The 17,885-nt window shown below is 37.2% G+C and overlaps 1 protein-coding gene across 1 annotated transcript in view; it reads left to right on the top strand.

Annotated features, from left to right (window-relative positions):
* Positions 1-6,410, top strand: part of CUL3 (cullin 3) — a 90,235-nt gene extending 83,825 nt beyond the window's left edge. The window contains exons 15-16 of the mRNA XM_008059902.2: positions 1,435-1,580; positions 4,789-6,410. Coding sequence (XP_008058093.1) covers positions 1,435-1,580; positions 4,789-4,920 — 278 coding nt within the window. The 3' untranslated portion in view covers positions 4,921-6,410. The remainder of the gene's footprint in view (positions 1-1,434; positions 1,581-4,788) is intronic.
* Positions 6,411-17,885: the final 11,475 nt, after the last annotated feature.

Here is a 17,885-nt window from a genome sequence, read left to right as displayed (position 1 = left end):
CATTTGCTTTTCTGCTCGTGTGTGTGTGTGTGTGTGTATTTGCTACAGCAATTGTAATTAATTTGCAAACATCTTAACACTTCCCCCTAAATAACTTCAGTGCACATTGTACATATCACACCCAAGAAAATTGATAATTCTGTATCATTGTTATACCACTCATATGTCCTCAGTTGTCACAAAAATCTCTTTAATACCTTACTTTTGGGATTTAGGGATTCCATCAAGGTTTCTGCATTATATTTAAATGTTTATGTCTGTTTAATTACATGTAATCTAAACCACTACCTCTTAACTTTTTTTTTCCTTCATGTCATTGACCTTTTTGAGGAAAAGCTTTGTTCTTACTGGACTATTTCAATCTAATTTTTCATCTGCGAATAATTTTATATCTGCTAAGATATCGATTATCTTATACTTGGGAAATGACACTGAAAACAGTAACTTAACCAAGGGATTCTAATTAGAGACCGCTGAATGGATATGCGCACCAGAAGGATCTTCTAAATTGTATAGTCTGCTGTCTTGTGGCATGCCTAAGTCAGCAATGTCCCATGTGCTTCTTTGTAATTTTCCAGTTTCTCCTTCTAGAAACTTCACATCTATCTCCTTTTGATAAGCAAATAAACAGTAAATCAGTTATTAGTTTTCTTTCCCTGCTGTTTCAGTTAGAGCAAAGTTGTAGCAGAAAGGGACTTCTGTATTTATTCTCTTAGCAGTTGCTTTGTAGACTGTAGGGAAGAACAGAGCAAGACTCTCCTAAAGATTGGACTGTAGTATGAATCTGTGACAATGAGCTTGTGGCATACCAAATATAATTAAACATATGAGAAGAAATTGTTAGGTAATAGAATCCAAGGAGAGTTTTGGCCAAAGGTACAAATGAATTACTACACTGTTATGGAGTTCCTTTCACTGACATCCTAATAGTGCTTTTAAATTATTTATTTAGCTGACTAAATCTTAGCAATACATACTCTTATCTCTTCATAAAGCCTTAGAGATCAGCTACATTTTGAGTTAGTAAGACTACAGATACTTACCTAGCTAAGGTACTTTTGGCAAGATTTATCTTGGATCCCTAATGATAAAATATTTAGTTGATCTGTGGAAGTCATAAGCAATGAAAATTGTTTACTGATAATGTTACTACTAAAGATATCCAGCTGCCATTTTTCTTTCAGGAAATAAATTATATTCTATAAAAATAAAATTAACTTTATTAACACAGTAAAATTAAATTCCCAATTTTTGGAAAGAATAGTATTGAAGCAAACTTTTGAGACATTTTTTGAGTGTGTACTTAAATTAATAAGTGTGTGTGTATACTCAGGTTGAACTTGGTTTTTCTCTGGCTTATACTAAATTATATTATTTGCTTATAAAGCAAATTTTTCCTTACATTTGTGATAAATGCCTTTATTTCTATTTTAGTTGCTGCCAAACAAGGTGAATCAGACCCAGAAAGGAAAGAAACAAGGCAGAAAGTAGACGACGACAGAAAACATGAGATAGAAGCTGCTATAGTGCGGATAATGAAATCTAGAAAGAAGATGCAGCACAATGTTCTAGTAGCAGAGGTGAGGACCTTTCAAGACTGGGCTAATACAGAAAACACAGAATCACATTTTTCAACAGTTTAAATTTAGGAAATTGCCATATTCAACTACTTTAAAAAATAATTTAAAAATTAGAAAACTAGTCACGAAACACTTGTCATTAAAAACATGGCACTCACTTTATAATTGAACAGTGATACATTAAAATATGTGCACACTTTAAGAACTAATATGTTGGTTATGAAAATGATAAAATATCACATGTAGAATAAAGAAAAACTTGTCAGTGCCATTCAGAACCTTTGTATAAACAAACTACTGTTATTAATTACTATTACAAATTAATAATGGTTACCATATATTGAGTGCTTTCATTTTACAAATTAGGAAAATAAGGGAAGGAAGACCCATTAAAGGCCATTAAAATAGATGGGAGAGGATTAAGGTCTGGGTACAGTATTGGTAGAGGGTAGAAAGCTGAATCAAGATAATTGGTAAGTAGAGTTGATGTGATTTATTAACTGATAATGAGAAATGAGAGAGCAGTTTTGGGTTCCTCTTAGGTTTCTGGCTTAAGTGACTAGATAGGGATTGGCCTTTTTAACTGAAAAGGGAAGAGTAATGTGGTACAGGTGTCAGTTAATACTCTTTTTTACAAGTTGACTTACTGCATTTTGACACATCAAGGGATCATTATCCATTAGGCCACCTAGATGTTAAGAGAAAAGTGAGAACCATAAGTTGGGTTGGGAATTCACTGTATGTGTTAAAACCACAGATAATGGATTAAATTGTTCATGGATAGCATGGAGAGAAAGAAGAGAAAAAAACATAACAAATGATGCCGAAGGAAAGCCTTTAGAGCACTGATTTTCGCAATGTGGTTCTTGTACCAGCTATATCAGTATTATCTGGGAACTTGTTAGAAATACAGATTCTTGGGCTCCGCCAGACCTGTTGAATCGGAAACTCTGGGAATTGATCCCAGCAGTGTGGTTTTAACAAGCATGCTACATGATTCTGATGCACATTCAAATTTTAGAACACTGCTGTAGAAGAAAACAAAATGACAGTGTTCCATGGTAAGAGAAGATAATTAGAAAGGATGGTCAGTAATTTCAAAAACCCACTTCAAATAAACACTTAAGACATATTGGCACTTAGATGACTGTTTAACTTTCCCAGACTCTTTTATTGCCCTGATAGAAGTGAATATCTGATGGCAGTGGCTTGAGAAGTAAATGGAGGTGAAAACCACCAACAGTGGCTTGTTCTTTGACATACTTGGCTCATGAGAAAGGGTAGCAGGGAGAGAGAGCAGTACTAGAGGGTTAAGTGGTGAGTTGAGGGGTTTGACTTTTTTTTTTTCCCAAGATAGGAAACTGTTGAGCATGTTTATATCCTAAGGATAAAGAAGGGATGCTTAAAAACAAAAGGAAGAAAAATGGGATGAGGGGATAATACCAAAGTCTAGAAAAGGAAAGACTCGTATAGAGAATATAAATGGTGGTAGATGTATTAATATGGATGTTACTGAATGTGCCTCTTACTGAGAACCCAGAGCCAGGGTTCCAGGGGTTGTGCTATGCATGAATAGGTGTGAATATGGGTAAGTGTGAATGTGTAGGGTGGAATTTGAGGGATTTCAAATTAAAATGGCCTCTTTTCCCTATGTAAAACAGGATATGAGGTTATGGTGCAAAACTGGGTTGAGAAGCTCACAGGGCTTGTCAGAAATTTGAAATAGTATCTTTCAAAGAATGGTATGCAGGAACTTGCTGAACTTGAATGCTATAGACTTGTGTTATCAGTCTGTACTAGAAGCTGGCTAATGTTTTTGTAAATGGCCAGTTGTAGCATGAGAGCCATGGACAATATATAACTGAATGTGTTTGTGTTTCAGTAAAATTTTACAAAAACAGGCTGTGGGCTGCATTTGGCCTGTGAGTACAGTTGCTGACTTCTAGTCTACACAGGTGGTGTCAGAACTACAGCTTTACTCAGCAAAAAACTCTGTAGTAGATTTATAATGATGTAATATATACAGAGTGTCATTTTGATCAAGGGGTATTTATGGATAGGACCAGAGAAGTTGAAGGTACTGTTGAGAGTGCAGCTGAAGTAATTTTGAATGTAGTCTGGGCCCTGTAAAGAAGGAGGTAAGGTCAAAAGATGAAACTCTCAAGAGACTAGAAGAAAAGAGAAGGTCAGGCATTCTCAGGTGGTGGGTTGAGAGCAAGTGTGTTGGTTTTGCAGTGGTGATCCAATAAGGGTACTAAATTTTTGCTGCAGAGTGAAGTGCTGAAGTTTTAGATTTCAAAGAATTATCAGTCCATTGTGGGTTTGGGAAATGAGCTGATCAACAAGAGTAAAAGAAAAGCTGGCTCATGGATGATTGGATGATCTGCAAGAGAGGCAGGGTAGATTAGTGGAAAGAACATGGACTTTGAGACCAGAAAGGTTTATACTCATGTCTGTTGGCTATGTTATTTACTACTTGTTCATGTCAGTTTTCCTTTCTGGCTCGCTTTTCCCTCATTTGTAAAATGAGACAACCTGTTTTTCAGGGTAAAGAGCACTAAATAGAAATATATGCAGAATGATTGATAAATTATGCAAAGGCAAACTGTGGCTGTTGTTATAGTTACTGTTTTATTATTACTGACATCACAGTACTTAGTATCCTGACAACAGTTGGAGAAAAGAATAACAGTAACACTTAGTATGGATGGGCATTATTCTAAGGCATTACTTCTGTTCACTCATTTAATGTACTCAGCATGTTGGCCAACGTTCCAGAAACTAGTAAGTGGTAGAGCTGAGTTTTGAAACTGAGCAGTCCAAGTCCACAGTTTTTGCTCTTGAACTGTGCTACCCAGGTTCTGTGAATCAAGAGAGTAATCCAGAAGTAAGTAGATAATAGTATCAAAATAGTTAAGCTGTTTTTGATGAGTGGTATTTATTCGTCCTAATATATTCTGCCTTTCAACTCTTCACTTGAAGCATTCACATTCTGATATGAGGAAGCGTGTTCTAACAATGCATTTCAAATAAAACCTTTTAAATTTTTCCTTATTTTTAACTTGGCAATCTAGTTACTATGATTTGATCTTGGAGTCTTAAGATGATACAGTTTCTATTCAGATGTAGGAATTTTTTGTGTTTACATGCAAATGTTGTAGATAAGAAACGTTCTGTTAGGAATCATTATTTCTGTTTTGTTTTTTAGGTAACTCAGCAGTTGAAGGCTCGATTCTTACCAAGTCCAGTTGTTATTAAGAAACGTATTGAAGGACTTATTGAGAGAGAATATTTGGCACGAACACCTGAGGATCGCAAAGTATACACATATGTAGCATAAAATGCGTTCAGAAATTTGATTTATTCTTGGACTGTACTCTTCGCATGGACTGGGAAGTTCTTTTAAATCATTAAATATTAAGACGACCATCTCTTCTATTAAATTACAATACATGTTCTAGACCATTCAGATCAAGCCTTTACTCCCTCTGAGAGTTTTCAACATCAGTTGATTGAGCTTCAGGCTTTACAACGTTTATCCCTGTAGAGATCATCTTTACAGTTCCTCGGGAAAATGTGAATGTGCCGCGTTTTGTTTTCAATACTGTATGAAAACAGGAAAAAATAAAACAAAAATTTAGAAAATACAGCTCATTAAAATAAAATTGTTGGATTTCATTTCCCCAGGTCTTCAGTGTTGATGTAAATGTGTTTCTGTAGTGTTGCTTAGCACTTTGCGCATTGTGTAAGTTGGGTAACAAAAATGGCAAAAGAAATGCAGAATTCCCAATTATCTTGCTCTGCTTAAGACATTTCTTTAGCTAGTCTTGTTCAATTTAAAGGTTTGATAAATATACGAAGACCCAAGCATACAATTTGAGCATGCTTTATTCTACCACTTGCACTTACTAAATCTATTATAGCCTTATGACCAAGAACCTTTGTTTTGGGCTCAGTACACATCCTGATTTGGTTTTTTTCCCTATTGTAATTTGAGATTTCACACAGTAAGTCTTAACATGATTAGGTTTTGTTCTGAGTTATTTCTAGAGAAAGAAAATATTTTAGTATGTATAAATTGTACAATAATTTTTTGCTGTTGTACTCACTGCTAATAGTGGATTGTATAGGATGGTGTTTTTATTTCATTTATTGTAGACAAAAATAAATGAATTTAGTATACACATACCCACTAATTCAAGTATGTCAGAGCACAAAGTTGGCAGCTGGTTATATTTGATTCAGCCCCTTTGAAAAGCACATACATACAGTCTACACTTTGTTTATAAATATCTTAGGCCCCCTCATCAAAAAATATATATTTTGGTGACACTGTGGTGCACTATTAATTTTCTGTTTCAAAATGCAATCTAAAGATGCAATAAATATGGTTACCATGATAGTTTTAATGAAAATTTTCAGTTTTTGCAGCTGTGTTTTGGAAAGTGATTAAGCAATATTTCTCAAACCTGATGATTCTTGGACTTTTAGTTACTGTCCTCCAAAGAGTCATCGTTTCACGTTTTTAAAGATATGTGCTTTGTGCTGAAGATTCCTGTCAGTTATCTGTGCTTCCAGAGTATTTTTATCTTTAATTTTGTTTTCATAAGACATTGTTTCAGATATGTAATTGGGGCAAACCACTATAGATTTGTTGAATAGAAAAATGAAATGTTACTAACAAGTTCAAATAATTGACCCTTCATTGACTATCAGTATGTTGATACATTTATTAGAGTGTATGTCTCAGAAGATGGTTTCTGTTTAAATTTATGGTCAAGTTACAACAACTGAATTCTAATATGGATTAAAAACTCCACATAAATATTTTTCCCCATGCGTCTTGGGTTATAATTTTTCATTTAGAGTTGCAAATATGTTTTTATTGCATTTAATTTTGTTTCCATCTGTACTGTAGAATTATAAGCCTTATGCTCTTGATCTCTACATTTTCCACTTCTACACGATGCAATTAAGATGCCAATGAAAAATATGAACATTAGTCTCAGGATACTTTTACCATACTTGAGCAGTAGTAAGTCAGGTGTAACATGAAAAGCTTGAAGGGTTTCACTTTCTGTTTTTACATTATTGGAATTTTCTGTAATAGTAAGATGTTTATCTACAGGAGGGTATTTCAGGTTTGAGAATTTTTTCATTGCTTTCAATTCCCAATTAAATGGTGTATAATACCTTGGAAAATAGGAAGCTCAGATTGTCAAATTTTAAGTTCTAGTGTAAACCATTAAAATTCCATGAAGTGTATGTCATTGTCTCAAGTGTGGCTGTACAAATCAGATCACGAGTTTAGAGACATACTTGTTAGTTTTGGAGCATAGGTTTAATATTTACACTTCTAAGTGCTTATGAACACATTAAAACACATTTCTGAATTGCAGTTGAGTTGGATGGCTGGGGAATGCTGGTGATGCTGCATTGAAACAAAATTATATCTCCAAAAACATTTGTATGTTTGATCTCAAGCATTAATTTTAGATCATGAAGCTCATAACAAGATACATTTGACATTTCTTTTTAGAAAGAACTCATTGATGCATTTTTTTCCTCAATTTTTGAAGTTTTAATTTGAAAGAATAATGCATCCTAACCATTTATTTCAGTCCTGTTGGTGTGAATAAATTTTGGTGACTTGAAGAATTTTAAGGAGGGTGGACACAAGTTTTTCAACTGCAAAAGGATGTAATCCCTGTTTAGTAATTGTTCAATTGTAATTCTCTACTATCATTTTCCAATTCAGGGCAGTGTTTATTTTGAATTATTATGTTATTTAAAGATTGAAAATTCATTGCAATTAGGGAACACACAGCCTCACAAAATAAAAAGTGGTTGTGATTGCAAGGATTCGTTATGTCAATGAATCTTAAAAGGGTATGGGGGAAGGGATGCATGCCTTTCTAAAGGTTAAACTAGACTCATTTGTGTAGCATTGTAAACACAGAATGTACCACTCTCAAACTCCCAAGATACTGATGATATGCCTTCTCAAGAATTCTTGGCGTAATGTAGCATAGTTGTGCTGTTTACCTGGTATGTTGGGTAGCAAGAAAGGCTTAGGTGAGAACCAAGTCATCTTAAGGTTATGCTTACATCTGTAGAAGAGTAGTACCCTGGAACCATCTCAGTCTTCTAAATATTATCTAGATCCTCGAAAACTGGTTACAAAATACTGATTTTGATTTACAAGTATTATGAGATTCTTTGTTGTAACTAACAATTGTTATAGCCTAAGTTTTCACAAATTATATAGTGTATATTAGATTGTCTAAGTCTTGGAAGGCTGATTAATTTGTGGGTCATGTACTTTGTAATACAGCTGATAGTCAATCCATAAGTATCTTGCATTCTATTAAGAATATTACTACATTTCAAGTTAGCAAAATTATAAATTATTCCTAGTCCCCAAAGCAGAAATAACTAGAAGTGTTAATAACATTTCAACCCTTACGACGTGCCAGACACTTCAGAAATGCTTTATGTATATTCATTTAGCTATCATATCTACCTACTCTGTGAGATAACCATTAACACCTGTGTTGCCCAAGGACACTGCTAGGAAATGGCAGAGCCAGGAGTTGGACCTAGGTGTAACCCTAGCTTCTGGCTCCTGAGCTTATCTAGATTCCATGTTGCAAACTGACACAATTTGCCATTTTAAAAATGTGTCATTTATTGTATACCTCATTTACATGAATAAAAGAATATATAATATGGCAAACTAATACATGAGGCATTGCGATACAGAATTTTGCATGTTTTTGATAGCTTTATATTTGCTGATAACCTTTGGTGGGAAGGGAAGCAGGGAAGGTGGTGGCCGATATTGTGTATTGTAAAATAATTTAAGCCCCTCATCCCCACTGAGGGAAAATTTTACATATTTATATCGGTAACCCAGATAGATGCTTAATTTAAATGCAAGTCTACAATGTAAAAAAATGTTTTCCTTTGCATGCCTTTCCTATACCTAGTCAGTTACTTAGTCGGAAGGAAGAGAGAATCGTAAGAATAACAGAATTTAACACGCAATGATACGGAGATTGGCCATTACGTTAGCTCTCGGGAGAACATGAACAATTAGAACATCTTGAAACCCCATGCATTGAATAATTTTAGAAATGGCAAATTTGTAAGCATGTCATTTAAATAAGTTGATCTTCAGTTTTAGGGTCAAAGTTGAAACTAAGTGAGCCATGCAAAAATAGCTTTAAAACAACATGAGCTCAACATAAACTTACGTTGTATATTTTTTAGTAACATTGTCAGGTTTCAATATCTTAGTAAAATACAGTTCAGATAATATATACAAATTATTGCATGTAAGCAGTCATGCAATGTCAGACAATCAGAATTCTCAGTCTCAGGATTCTGTAGTTGTGACTTGAATATATGCTGGTATGTGTTGGGTGTAGGCACTCAGTAAATCTTGGATAAATGTGCTTAATATCACTAAGTGTCTTGAAAGAAAAATCTTGAACTGAACTTCACAAATTAAAGTTTGTACTGTATTGGGATATGACATAATCATGACTATAAGGATTTTACTTTTTACTCTTATAAGAGGAAATTAATTTGCTCTTTGATTTCAATGGGATAGAAAGTGGAAAATGTAGACCAGCTGCTAGGTTTTTGCAGATGGTATTAAATGCTGACTTTTAAGCCCTCTTGGTGTACTGACACCATGGTAAGTACTTAACCAGTATTAGATCATTTGATCCTACTGGGATCCTGTGGAAAAAATCCGGGTTTAGTGATATAAAAAGTCATGCAGGGTCCCACTAATAATGGGGTGTCAAATTTGGGCCCAAATCTCTTAATTCCAAAACGTGTGACAACTCAGCAACTGGTTGCTCTGGAACATTGGACAGAACTTTATAAATTGAATTTGGATCTGAAGGTAGGTTTACTTGGCAAATATTTTGGTGGTGAAAGTTTGGTTTATTATAATGTGTTTTTGGAGAGCTTGATATCATGAACCGGATCTGCACAAGAAAAAAATTGGTAATATTAGCTGTACATTATTGATGCGTATGGTATAGTTGGATTGTTTTGTTCGTAAGTATATACAACTGATGTCAGTTATCAATACCTACAGAATTAATCTTGTTTTGTTTTCTGTATAATGCAACCTTCTGTAATTTTTTTTATTTTTTATTTTTATTTTTGAGTTGGAGTTTCACTCTTGTTGCCCAGACTGGAGTGTGGGGCACAATTACAGCTCACTGCAGCCGCTACCTCCTGGGCTCAGGCAATCCTTCCACCTCAGCCTCCTGAGTAGCTGGGATTACAGGTATATACCATCACACCTGGCTAATTTGATATTTTGTTGAGATGAGGTCACAATGTGTTGCCCAGGCTGGTCTTTAGTTTCTGGGCTTGGCCTCCAAGTGCTGGGATTACGGACATGAGCTACTATGTCCAGCTCCTCTGTATTTTAAAAATAACCATTAGACTGATTTTTTTTTTTTTTTTAATGGAATGGAATTGTAGACTGAAAGAGTCTGAGGAAACTTAACTTGAAGAGTGAAACAAAGTGGAGAAAAGGACAAAATCTGTACTTTGTTCCAGTGCAGTTCTAGCAATAGGCAAGCTGTGTATGTGTATGACTATAAAATAGACTATCACAACCTATGGCAACTTCTACACTCATGTGTAATCATTAACAGTACTACAGGACTTTAACAAGTGATTTCAAAAGGAGTGGCAAGTGCTTTGGGGTTTTCCAACCTAACTGCACACCAGAATTTCCTAAGGAAGCTTTAAAAACAAAAATACCCCAATGCCTCTTGTGAAAATATGATTTAGTAAGTTTGAGGTGATTCTTTTTGGCAACTGTTTGGAACCATCTCTTTGTATTACATGTGTCATAAAACATTTAAACTCTCAGTTTCACTAATCAGATGAGAACATCAGTTTGTAAGTTGAGATTTTCTTTAACATACTTTACACGCACTTAATATACCTCAGGTGATGAAGGCAACATGTTGCTCAAGACAGGAGATTTGATTACATAGTGGGCCAGTTCATTTCAAACTATTTCTGGTCACAGATCACAGTATTAATCACATCAAATTAGTTGTCATTAGAGGGGAAGAAAGAGGACAATCAGTGTCTTACAGCCAAAAGGCAACTGTGGCCTTAAATTTTTAATTAAGCACTCCCACTGGGAGAAATTGAATCTGGAAATCAAGTGTTCAAAGCTCAGTGTCCTCTATCCCATTTTGTAAGAGTAGATAGCAACACTGAAAGAGTGATTCTAAGAAAAACAAGTGCTCACTGAACAGATAAAAACCATTGGTTATGATGCAATTTAGTGAAGTCTGGGTGATAAAAATTGAGATGTTTATGCCGCCAACTTTGTAAGATCATAAACATAAGTGTAAACCGTAGTCTTGGCTATTGTTAATGTAACCCAGATGTTGCAGTGTTTCTAGTGAGAGTTCATCTTTGGTTTGATGAGCACCTACTTCATCTGACATGAGGTGAAAGAACATAATACTCTCAACTCCCTAATATCCAGAAGTAATTTTTTTATTGTATCTCAGCAATAATCTTTTGTAGAATGGTCCACATTCTCTTTAACCAGTGATTAAGCAAAATGTGTGTTTTTAAAGCTTTTTATTTTTTAAAAGAAAAACGAGACTCATCAAACTCACTCCCTCATCAGATTGGTGCATAGATGAAGTCTAAGTGGGTAGGTAAGAATACCTACAAGCTCTTTGATATCAAATTCCAATTCTCAAGGTTGGTGAAACAGGTATAAGTCCCCTTTCCAGCCTGTACCTTGGGTTCTAAAGATGTGCCTTCCCTTTGGAGACTTCACAATGACCACTCCCATGACTCAGGCCAAAGCAATTGTTGATTTGACATCAGTGTTGATACACAGCCTATTGATTACTTCTCTGTGTAACTTTCTTCTCCATAGGAATCAACTAGAAATCCAATGGCAGACCTGGGTGACGCATGGCTTTGTCACTCGTGTGGGTCATTTCCTCCTCTATAGCCTCTCAGAAGATTGGAGCTTAAATTTCCAAAGGAGTAGCTGGTGGCATACTCTCACTGTAATGGCTCTTAGCAGGGTATCTGTCACTTAGTAAGTTTTCAATAAATGCTAACTTCATCCTGACCCATTAATGACACATTTGTTTATGAGATAACTGATAGGCTCCCCTCACTTCTATATTTGATAGCCCTGCCTATGAGCCCTAGCTGTCTTATTAGCCTTATTACCCTATGTTCAAGTCAACTGAGCTTATTGCTTAGGAACTTTGATTTATACGATAAACCAGATCATAGTCTTCTCCCCTGTCCTTTTGAGCTAGTGTAACTTCCTGAAATATACAAATTATCTACAATGAACTTCCTGTATTCTATTCTTTACAAATTCCTTTTCCCACTGTCACAACCTATGGCAACTTCTACATTCATGAGTAATCATTAAGAGTGCTACAGGACTTTAACAAGTGATTTCAAAAGGAGTGGCAAGTGCTTTGGGGTTGAAATATACAAATTACAATGAACTTTCTAAAACAGTTATGAAACAATCACATTATTGAAATCTAGTTTTGTGTAAATATTTTTGCACATGTATGTATACATATGTATGTATGCATGTACACATGAGTGTGTACCTTTGTGTATGCATGATGAGTGACATTAGATTTGTTAAGGTGATAGCTGAAGGGTAGATTGATCATTTCTGTTATAAACTGCTAGATATAGTTCATCAAATGTCAAATTATATAAGTAACAGTGAACTTAAATCCTAGTTTTATCTCACTATCTTTTGCTAAGAAATAATAATTTATTAAATATCAATAAAATTCTATGTTAGTCAAAAATATACACACAAGCCCACATAGATGAAACTTTCTAGGAAATTTGTTTACTAAGAAAGTGTTTATAAGTTAATTTCCCATTGTTAGGTGCATCATTATTAGATATTGTGAACCGTTCCCTTCTCCTTTGGTAAAAATATATTGTACTAGAAATGCATACACATATAGACATCTACATACATTCAAAAATGTTACAATTATTTAGCACAACAATTTACTTGATTTATATTTTCACAATTTCTGATGTCGGTTTTCTGCAAATGTGTTTCACATGTCTACAACCTTTTTGAAAAGAGGTAAATACATGTGTAGCCCAACTTGTTCCTGATGATTCAGGGCCCATGAGTGTCAATAGTAGCATTTTGGATTTACTGTCTCCTGCTTTTGAGTGTGTGAGTTACCCCTCCTTTTTTCAGAGACAAGATCTGTTGCCCAGGCTGGAGTGCTGCAATGTAATCATCACTCACTGCAGCCTCGAATTCCTGGGCTCAGGTGGTCCTCCTGCCTTGGCCTCTCAAAGCAGAGGGATTATAGCTGTGTGCCACTACACCCAGTCACAGTTGTCCTCTTTTTCATTGTGCTAGACTCTCACAGCCTTCTTGCTTCTCCTGGGCTAGAGACTGGCAACAAAATAACTAATGTGGCAAAATGGTTGTTCAGGAGTAAACGAGGACTGAATAAAAGGAAGGAGGTAAGAAGAGCTTGGTGTTGTGAGAGTTTGTTTAGATGTGGGAGGGAATTTGGGTTTCAATTCTGAAGTCTCAGATTATTGATGTGTAACTATATCATTTAAAATTGCCTCTCCACATTTTGTTCTAACTCTTTGAGATATATTTCAGCCCAGGTGTACTAGAAAAAATTCTTTAAAAAGGAGTGAAGAGATTAGAAGAGAACCGTGGAGGACAGGGAGAGATCCCAAATCCTATGATGATCTTGGGTTCCTTCCTCAATTCACCCAAGACAGATTGTGTACAAGCAAATTCAAAAGACGTGTATATTTTAGAAAGTTGCCTATGTTGGTGGCATGAACTCCAATTCATCTAGAGGTGGCATTGGGCTATTGTTGCTAAATGAACATTCCCAATCTGTTACCTGATTCATGTGTCATTCAGAGCCTAATTTTAAAGAGTGTGAATATAATGCAGTATAAATATACTGAGTAACATTTTGTTTTTCTTTTTCTTTTTTTTTTGAGTTGGAGTCTCACTCTGTCACCCAGACTGGAATGCAGTAACCGCTCCCCAGCCCCCGCAGCCTCGACCTACCGGGCTCCGGCTATCCTTCCACCTCAGCCTTTCAAATAGCTGGAACTACAGGCATGGGCTACCACGCCCAGCTAATTTTTTATTTATTGTAGAGATGAGGTCTTGCCAAGTTGCCCGGGCAGGTCTCGAAACCATGGGCTCGGGCAACATTTTGTTTTTCATAGCATTCATTCACATTAACATATTTGTTGAGCACCTTCTGTGTGCCAGATAAAGGTTTAGGCACAGAAGACACAGTAGTGAGCAAAATGGACAAAAACCCTTGTGTAAGAAGAGGAGAAATTGGAGACAATTGCCAAATATAATACTATCACATGCTGAACGTAGTAAATGCTTTGGAGAAAAAAAAACAAACGAAGGAGCACAAGAGAATAAGGAGTGGCATGGTGAAAGGGAGTTAAGTTAATTTTATATAGGATGACAATCAAGGTTAGCCTTATTTCGAAGATGACATTTTGAAGTAGGGCTTAAAGGAGCAAGCAAGCCATGCCGCTGTCAAGGGGAAAATGTCCGATAGAGAAGACAGTCCAAAGCCTGCCTGGAGTGTTCACCTAAGAGGAGGCTGACATCACTGGTGCAGAACTGAGAGGGAGAAAAATAGGAGATGACAGAGGGAAGAGGGGGTCTGGGGATGCAGGTTTTGGCAGGCCATTGACAAGATTCTGGATTGTCCTCCAAGTGGAGACCACCACAAGGCATGAAGCAAAGGAATAACACAATCAAATTCATCCTTTAGAAAAAAGTGCTCTGGCGGCCATGTCCCATGACTGTTTCAGCAATCCCAAGATGAGAGATGATGAGTGCTTGGAGCAGGGTGGTGGGAATGGCTGTGGTGAAAACTGATCGGATTCCACGTATATGTTGGAAGTAGACTGACTCATACTATGTTTGGGTGTGAGGCAGAGAGATGACACCAAGGCTTTGGTCTGATAAACTGAAGAAATAGAGTTGCCATTACCTAACAGGGACAGGTGGTGTGGGCAAAGTCGTTTTTAAAAAAGTTTTTGCCTCATTACTAATAGACGTCATTTTCTGATGTAGTTTTTGACTCACAGCAAAAACTGACCATTTCATTTTGATAAAGAAGGGAGCTGAGGAGTTCAGTTTAGAGCCTGCTATGTTTCCGTGTCTTATAGACAACCAGGTATGGCTGCCGAGTAAGCAGTTGAATCTACACGTCTGGAGGTTAGAGAAGGGACATGGACTGGAACTATAATTTGAGGAGTAGTCAGTATATAGACGGTACTTAAAGCCGGGAGACTGGAGGAATCCCCAGGGCTTTGTGCCAGTTATCAGGGTATTGCCTCTCAGCTCCAAAAGCACCCTTCATCTGTGCAAATGGAGCTGGGTCCTTTACACATCTTTCCTGTGCCAGCTGGCATGATGCTCAGCTGTGTCAGTAGCAGGCGTTGATGAGACACTACGAGAGGAATGGTTTTCTGTCTGGGTTCTAGTGTTTTGCCCACAAGCTTTCTGGAGACTTTTTTCTTTTTCGGCCTAGTGCTCCACTTGATGATTCCTCCAGTGCCAGAAGCCTGGAGGACGTAGCTCTGGTGCATTTGGCTGCCACCCTCCATGCTTTCTTAAGTCCTTGATTCAGGTCCACACAGCATGGACCCGTCCCACAGCCAAGAGTGCTGCTCCCTTACCCTCTCCTCAGACCCCACACACAGGCTGAGAGGCCCTAGTACACTGACCACCTGACCTTTGTCCTTCAAAGCTCAGCATTCTGGAGCCTCCTGGGCCAGGCCATGCACAGAAACTCACTAGGCTTGGGAGAGCGAGTCCTCCCTAACTCCTGGTTTCTGCAGTGTCTGTGGTGGTGCCACAAGTCCTTCCACACCTGCCAGCCTCGGTTCACCTGTACCCTGGGAGTTTGCTTCCTCCAGCCTTCCCACCATGCAGGCCATATGGCAAAGCCTTGCTCCCACAGTGGGACCCCATCTTTCTCTGCATAACCACCTGTCAGCCTTGGCCCATCTGCATCCCAGTACATGCCTGGTAACTATGAACTGGCAAATTTCTCCTCCATCCGATGAGAGGGCTGCAGCTGCACCTTTTTCAGTGAGGTCTGAACCCTGCCCCCCTTCCAAGTTTGTCTTTCTTCAAATATTCTGTCTCAGCCCTAGGGTGCCAGATGGGGTTCTTTTGCCAACTTCATGGTAACTTAATAACTTCTTATTTTAAATGCTTAAACAATAATTCCTTATTTTAAACTTACCCTGTTTAAATTATTGTGTGGTATCTTTCTCCTGATTGGACCCAGACTGACTCAAGAGTTGAGAGTAAAGAGAGAAAGAAGGGATTTTAGGACTGAACTCTGGGGTGCCTCATTATTAAGATATTGGGAATAATGAGTAGTAGGAGAGACTGCAAGCAAGTGGCCAGTGAAGGAGGAAAACCAAAAGAATATGGCTTTATAACCCAGAAGCCAAGAAAATAACATTTTTATAAAGAAGGAAGTGATCAGCTATGACAATAGCTGCATGTAGGTCAAGTATGGTGAACACTGAGGCTTAAATGTGAGATTTAGCAATGTGGAGACCCTTAGGAACCTTCGTAAGGGCAGAAAAGTTAGAAGAAATATGGAAATGGTATACTGACCTTCTACTCAAAGGCATACTGCTTTCTAGTCACCCTTGATAGCTCTTCCACTATGTAAATAAACACCCAAATTTTCTTGAATACCACTATTTAGTTATTTGTGAACTTTAGGGCTTATATAGCTTTAAAACGAGTGATCATGGCTGGGTACAGTGGCTTAAACCTGTAACACTTTGGGAGGCCAAGGTGGGAGGATTGCTTGAGGCCAGGAGTTTGAGACCAGCCTGGGCAACATAGCAAAATCTCATCTCTACAAAAAATAAAAGAAAATTAGGCATGGTACTGTGCACCTACAGTCCTAGCTACTCTGGAGGCTGAAATAGAAGATCGGATCATTTGAGCACAGAAAGTCAAGGTTGCAGTGAGCTGTGGTCACACCATTTGCCACTGGACTCCAGCCTTGGTGACTGAGTGAGAACCTGTCTCAAAAAAAAAAACAACAACTATGAGTTATTGTAAATATAGAAAGTAAAAAGTATTAGCATGAGCCTCCCGATACTTCTTCACATGTACTAACACTAACTTACCTAATACTTATTGAGCTTCTACTGTGTTATGCATTAGTTTAAGAATGAGGATACAGGAGTGAAATAGGGACGAAAAGACCTTGCCTTCAAACAACTTACATTTTGGTGGAAGAAACAGGTAATAAACTAGTAAACAAATATATCATCTAGTGTGTTTTGCAAGGGATAGGTACAATGATGAAAATGAAATAAGTAGTGATAAGAATAGTGGGAAACTACATTAGAATTATATCAGTGGTTAGAAAAGTCCTCTCTGAAGAGAGATCATGCAAACTGAAACTTAAATGTGGAGAAAGTATTCTAGGTAAAGTGTGCGGCAAATAAAAAGATCAGAGAGGAGAAGCTTTGTGGATTCACGAGGCAAAAAAGAAAGAAGGAAAGAAAGAAAAAGAAAGAAAGAAAGAGAAAGAAAGAAAAGAATAGAAGCACGGTGTGAAATCCAGAGAGAAGTATAAAATAAAAATATAAGGATTTCAATTTCTACCAACATGAAGTAAGAGGGATGCAATTAATTATCTTCCTTGAGACAATTAGAAAACTGGATAAAATGCAAGGGGGACCCCCAAAAAGCCAGAAATATATTTTGGAGGGCAGACCCCTGATAGTACACTCAGAATTTGTTCCTCCAGATTAAATGGTCAACCAATGTCTTTATCTGGAACTTTTGATAATGTTGCATCATGATTAACAGAACAAACAACCTGAGATGTGGCAAACAGGTGACTGGTTCTTCCACCATGACAATGCATCTGCCCATACTGTGCTGGGTGCTTACCAGTTTTTAATCAAAAATAGCATGACCACCTTACCCCACCCTCTCTATTCATCAGATCCCACCCTGAATGACATTTTTTTGTTTCCCCAGATTAAAAAAGTCCTCAAGGATAAATGTTTTGTTGATGTGGAAGAGGTAAAACAAATGGATGAGTTAAAAAACTGCTTTGAGGCCCAGCTTGGCGGCTCAGCCTGTAATCCCATGCTTTGGGAGGCCGAGGTGAGTGGATAGCCTGAGCCCGCAGGTTCGCTACCTGTCTGGGCAACTTGGCGAAACCT

This window comes from Carlito syrichta, unplaced genomic scaffold (assembly GCF_000164805.1).
Source record: "Carlito syrichta isolate Samal-C Ts95f unplaced genomic scaffold, Tarsius_syrichta-2.0.1 Scaffold92196, whole genome shotgun sequence".
Taxonomy (NCBI): Eukaryota; Metazoa; Chordata; class Mammalia; order Primates; family Tarsiidae; genus Carlito; species Carlito syrichta.
This window is presented reverse-complemented; position numbering and strand designations above follow the sequence as displayed.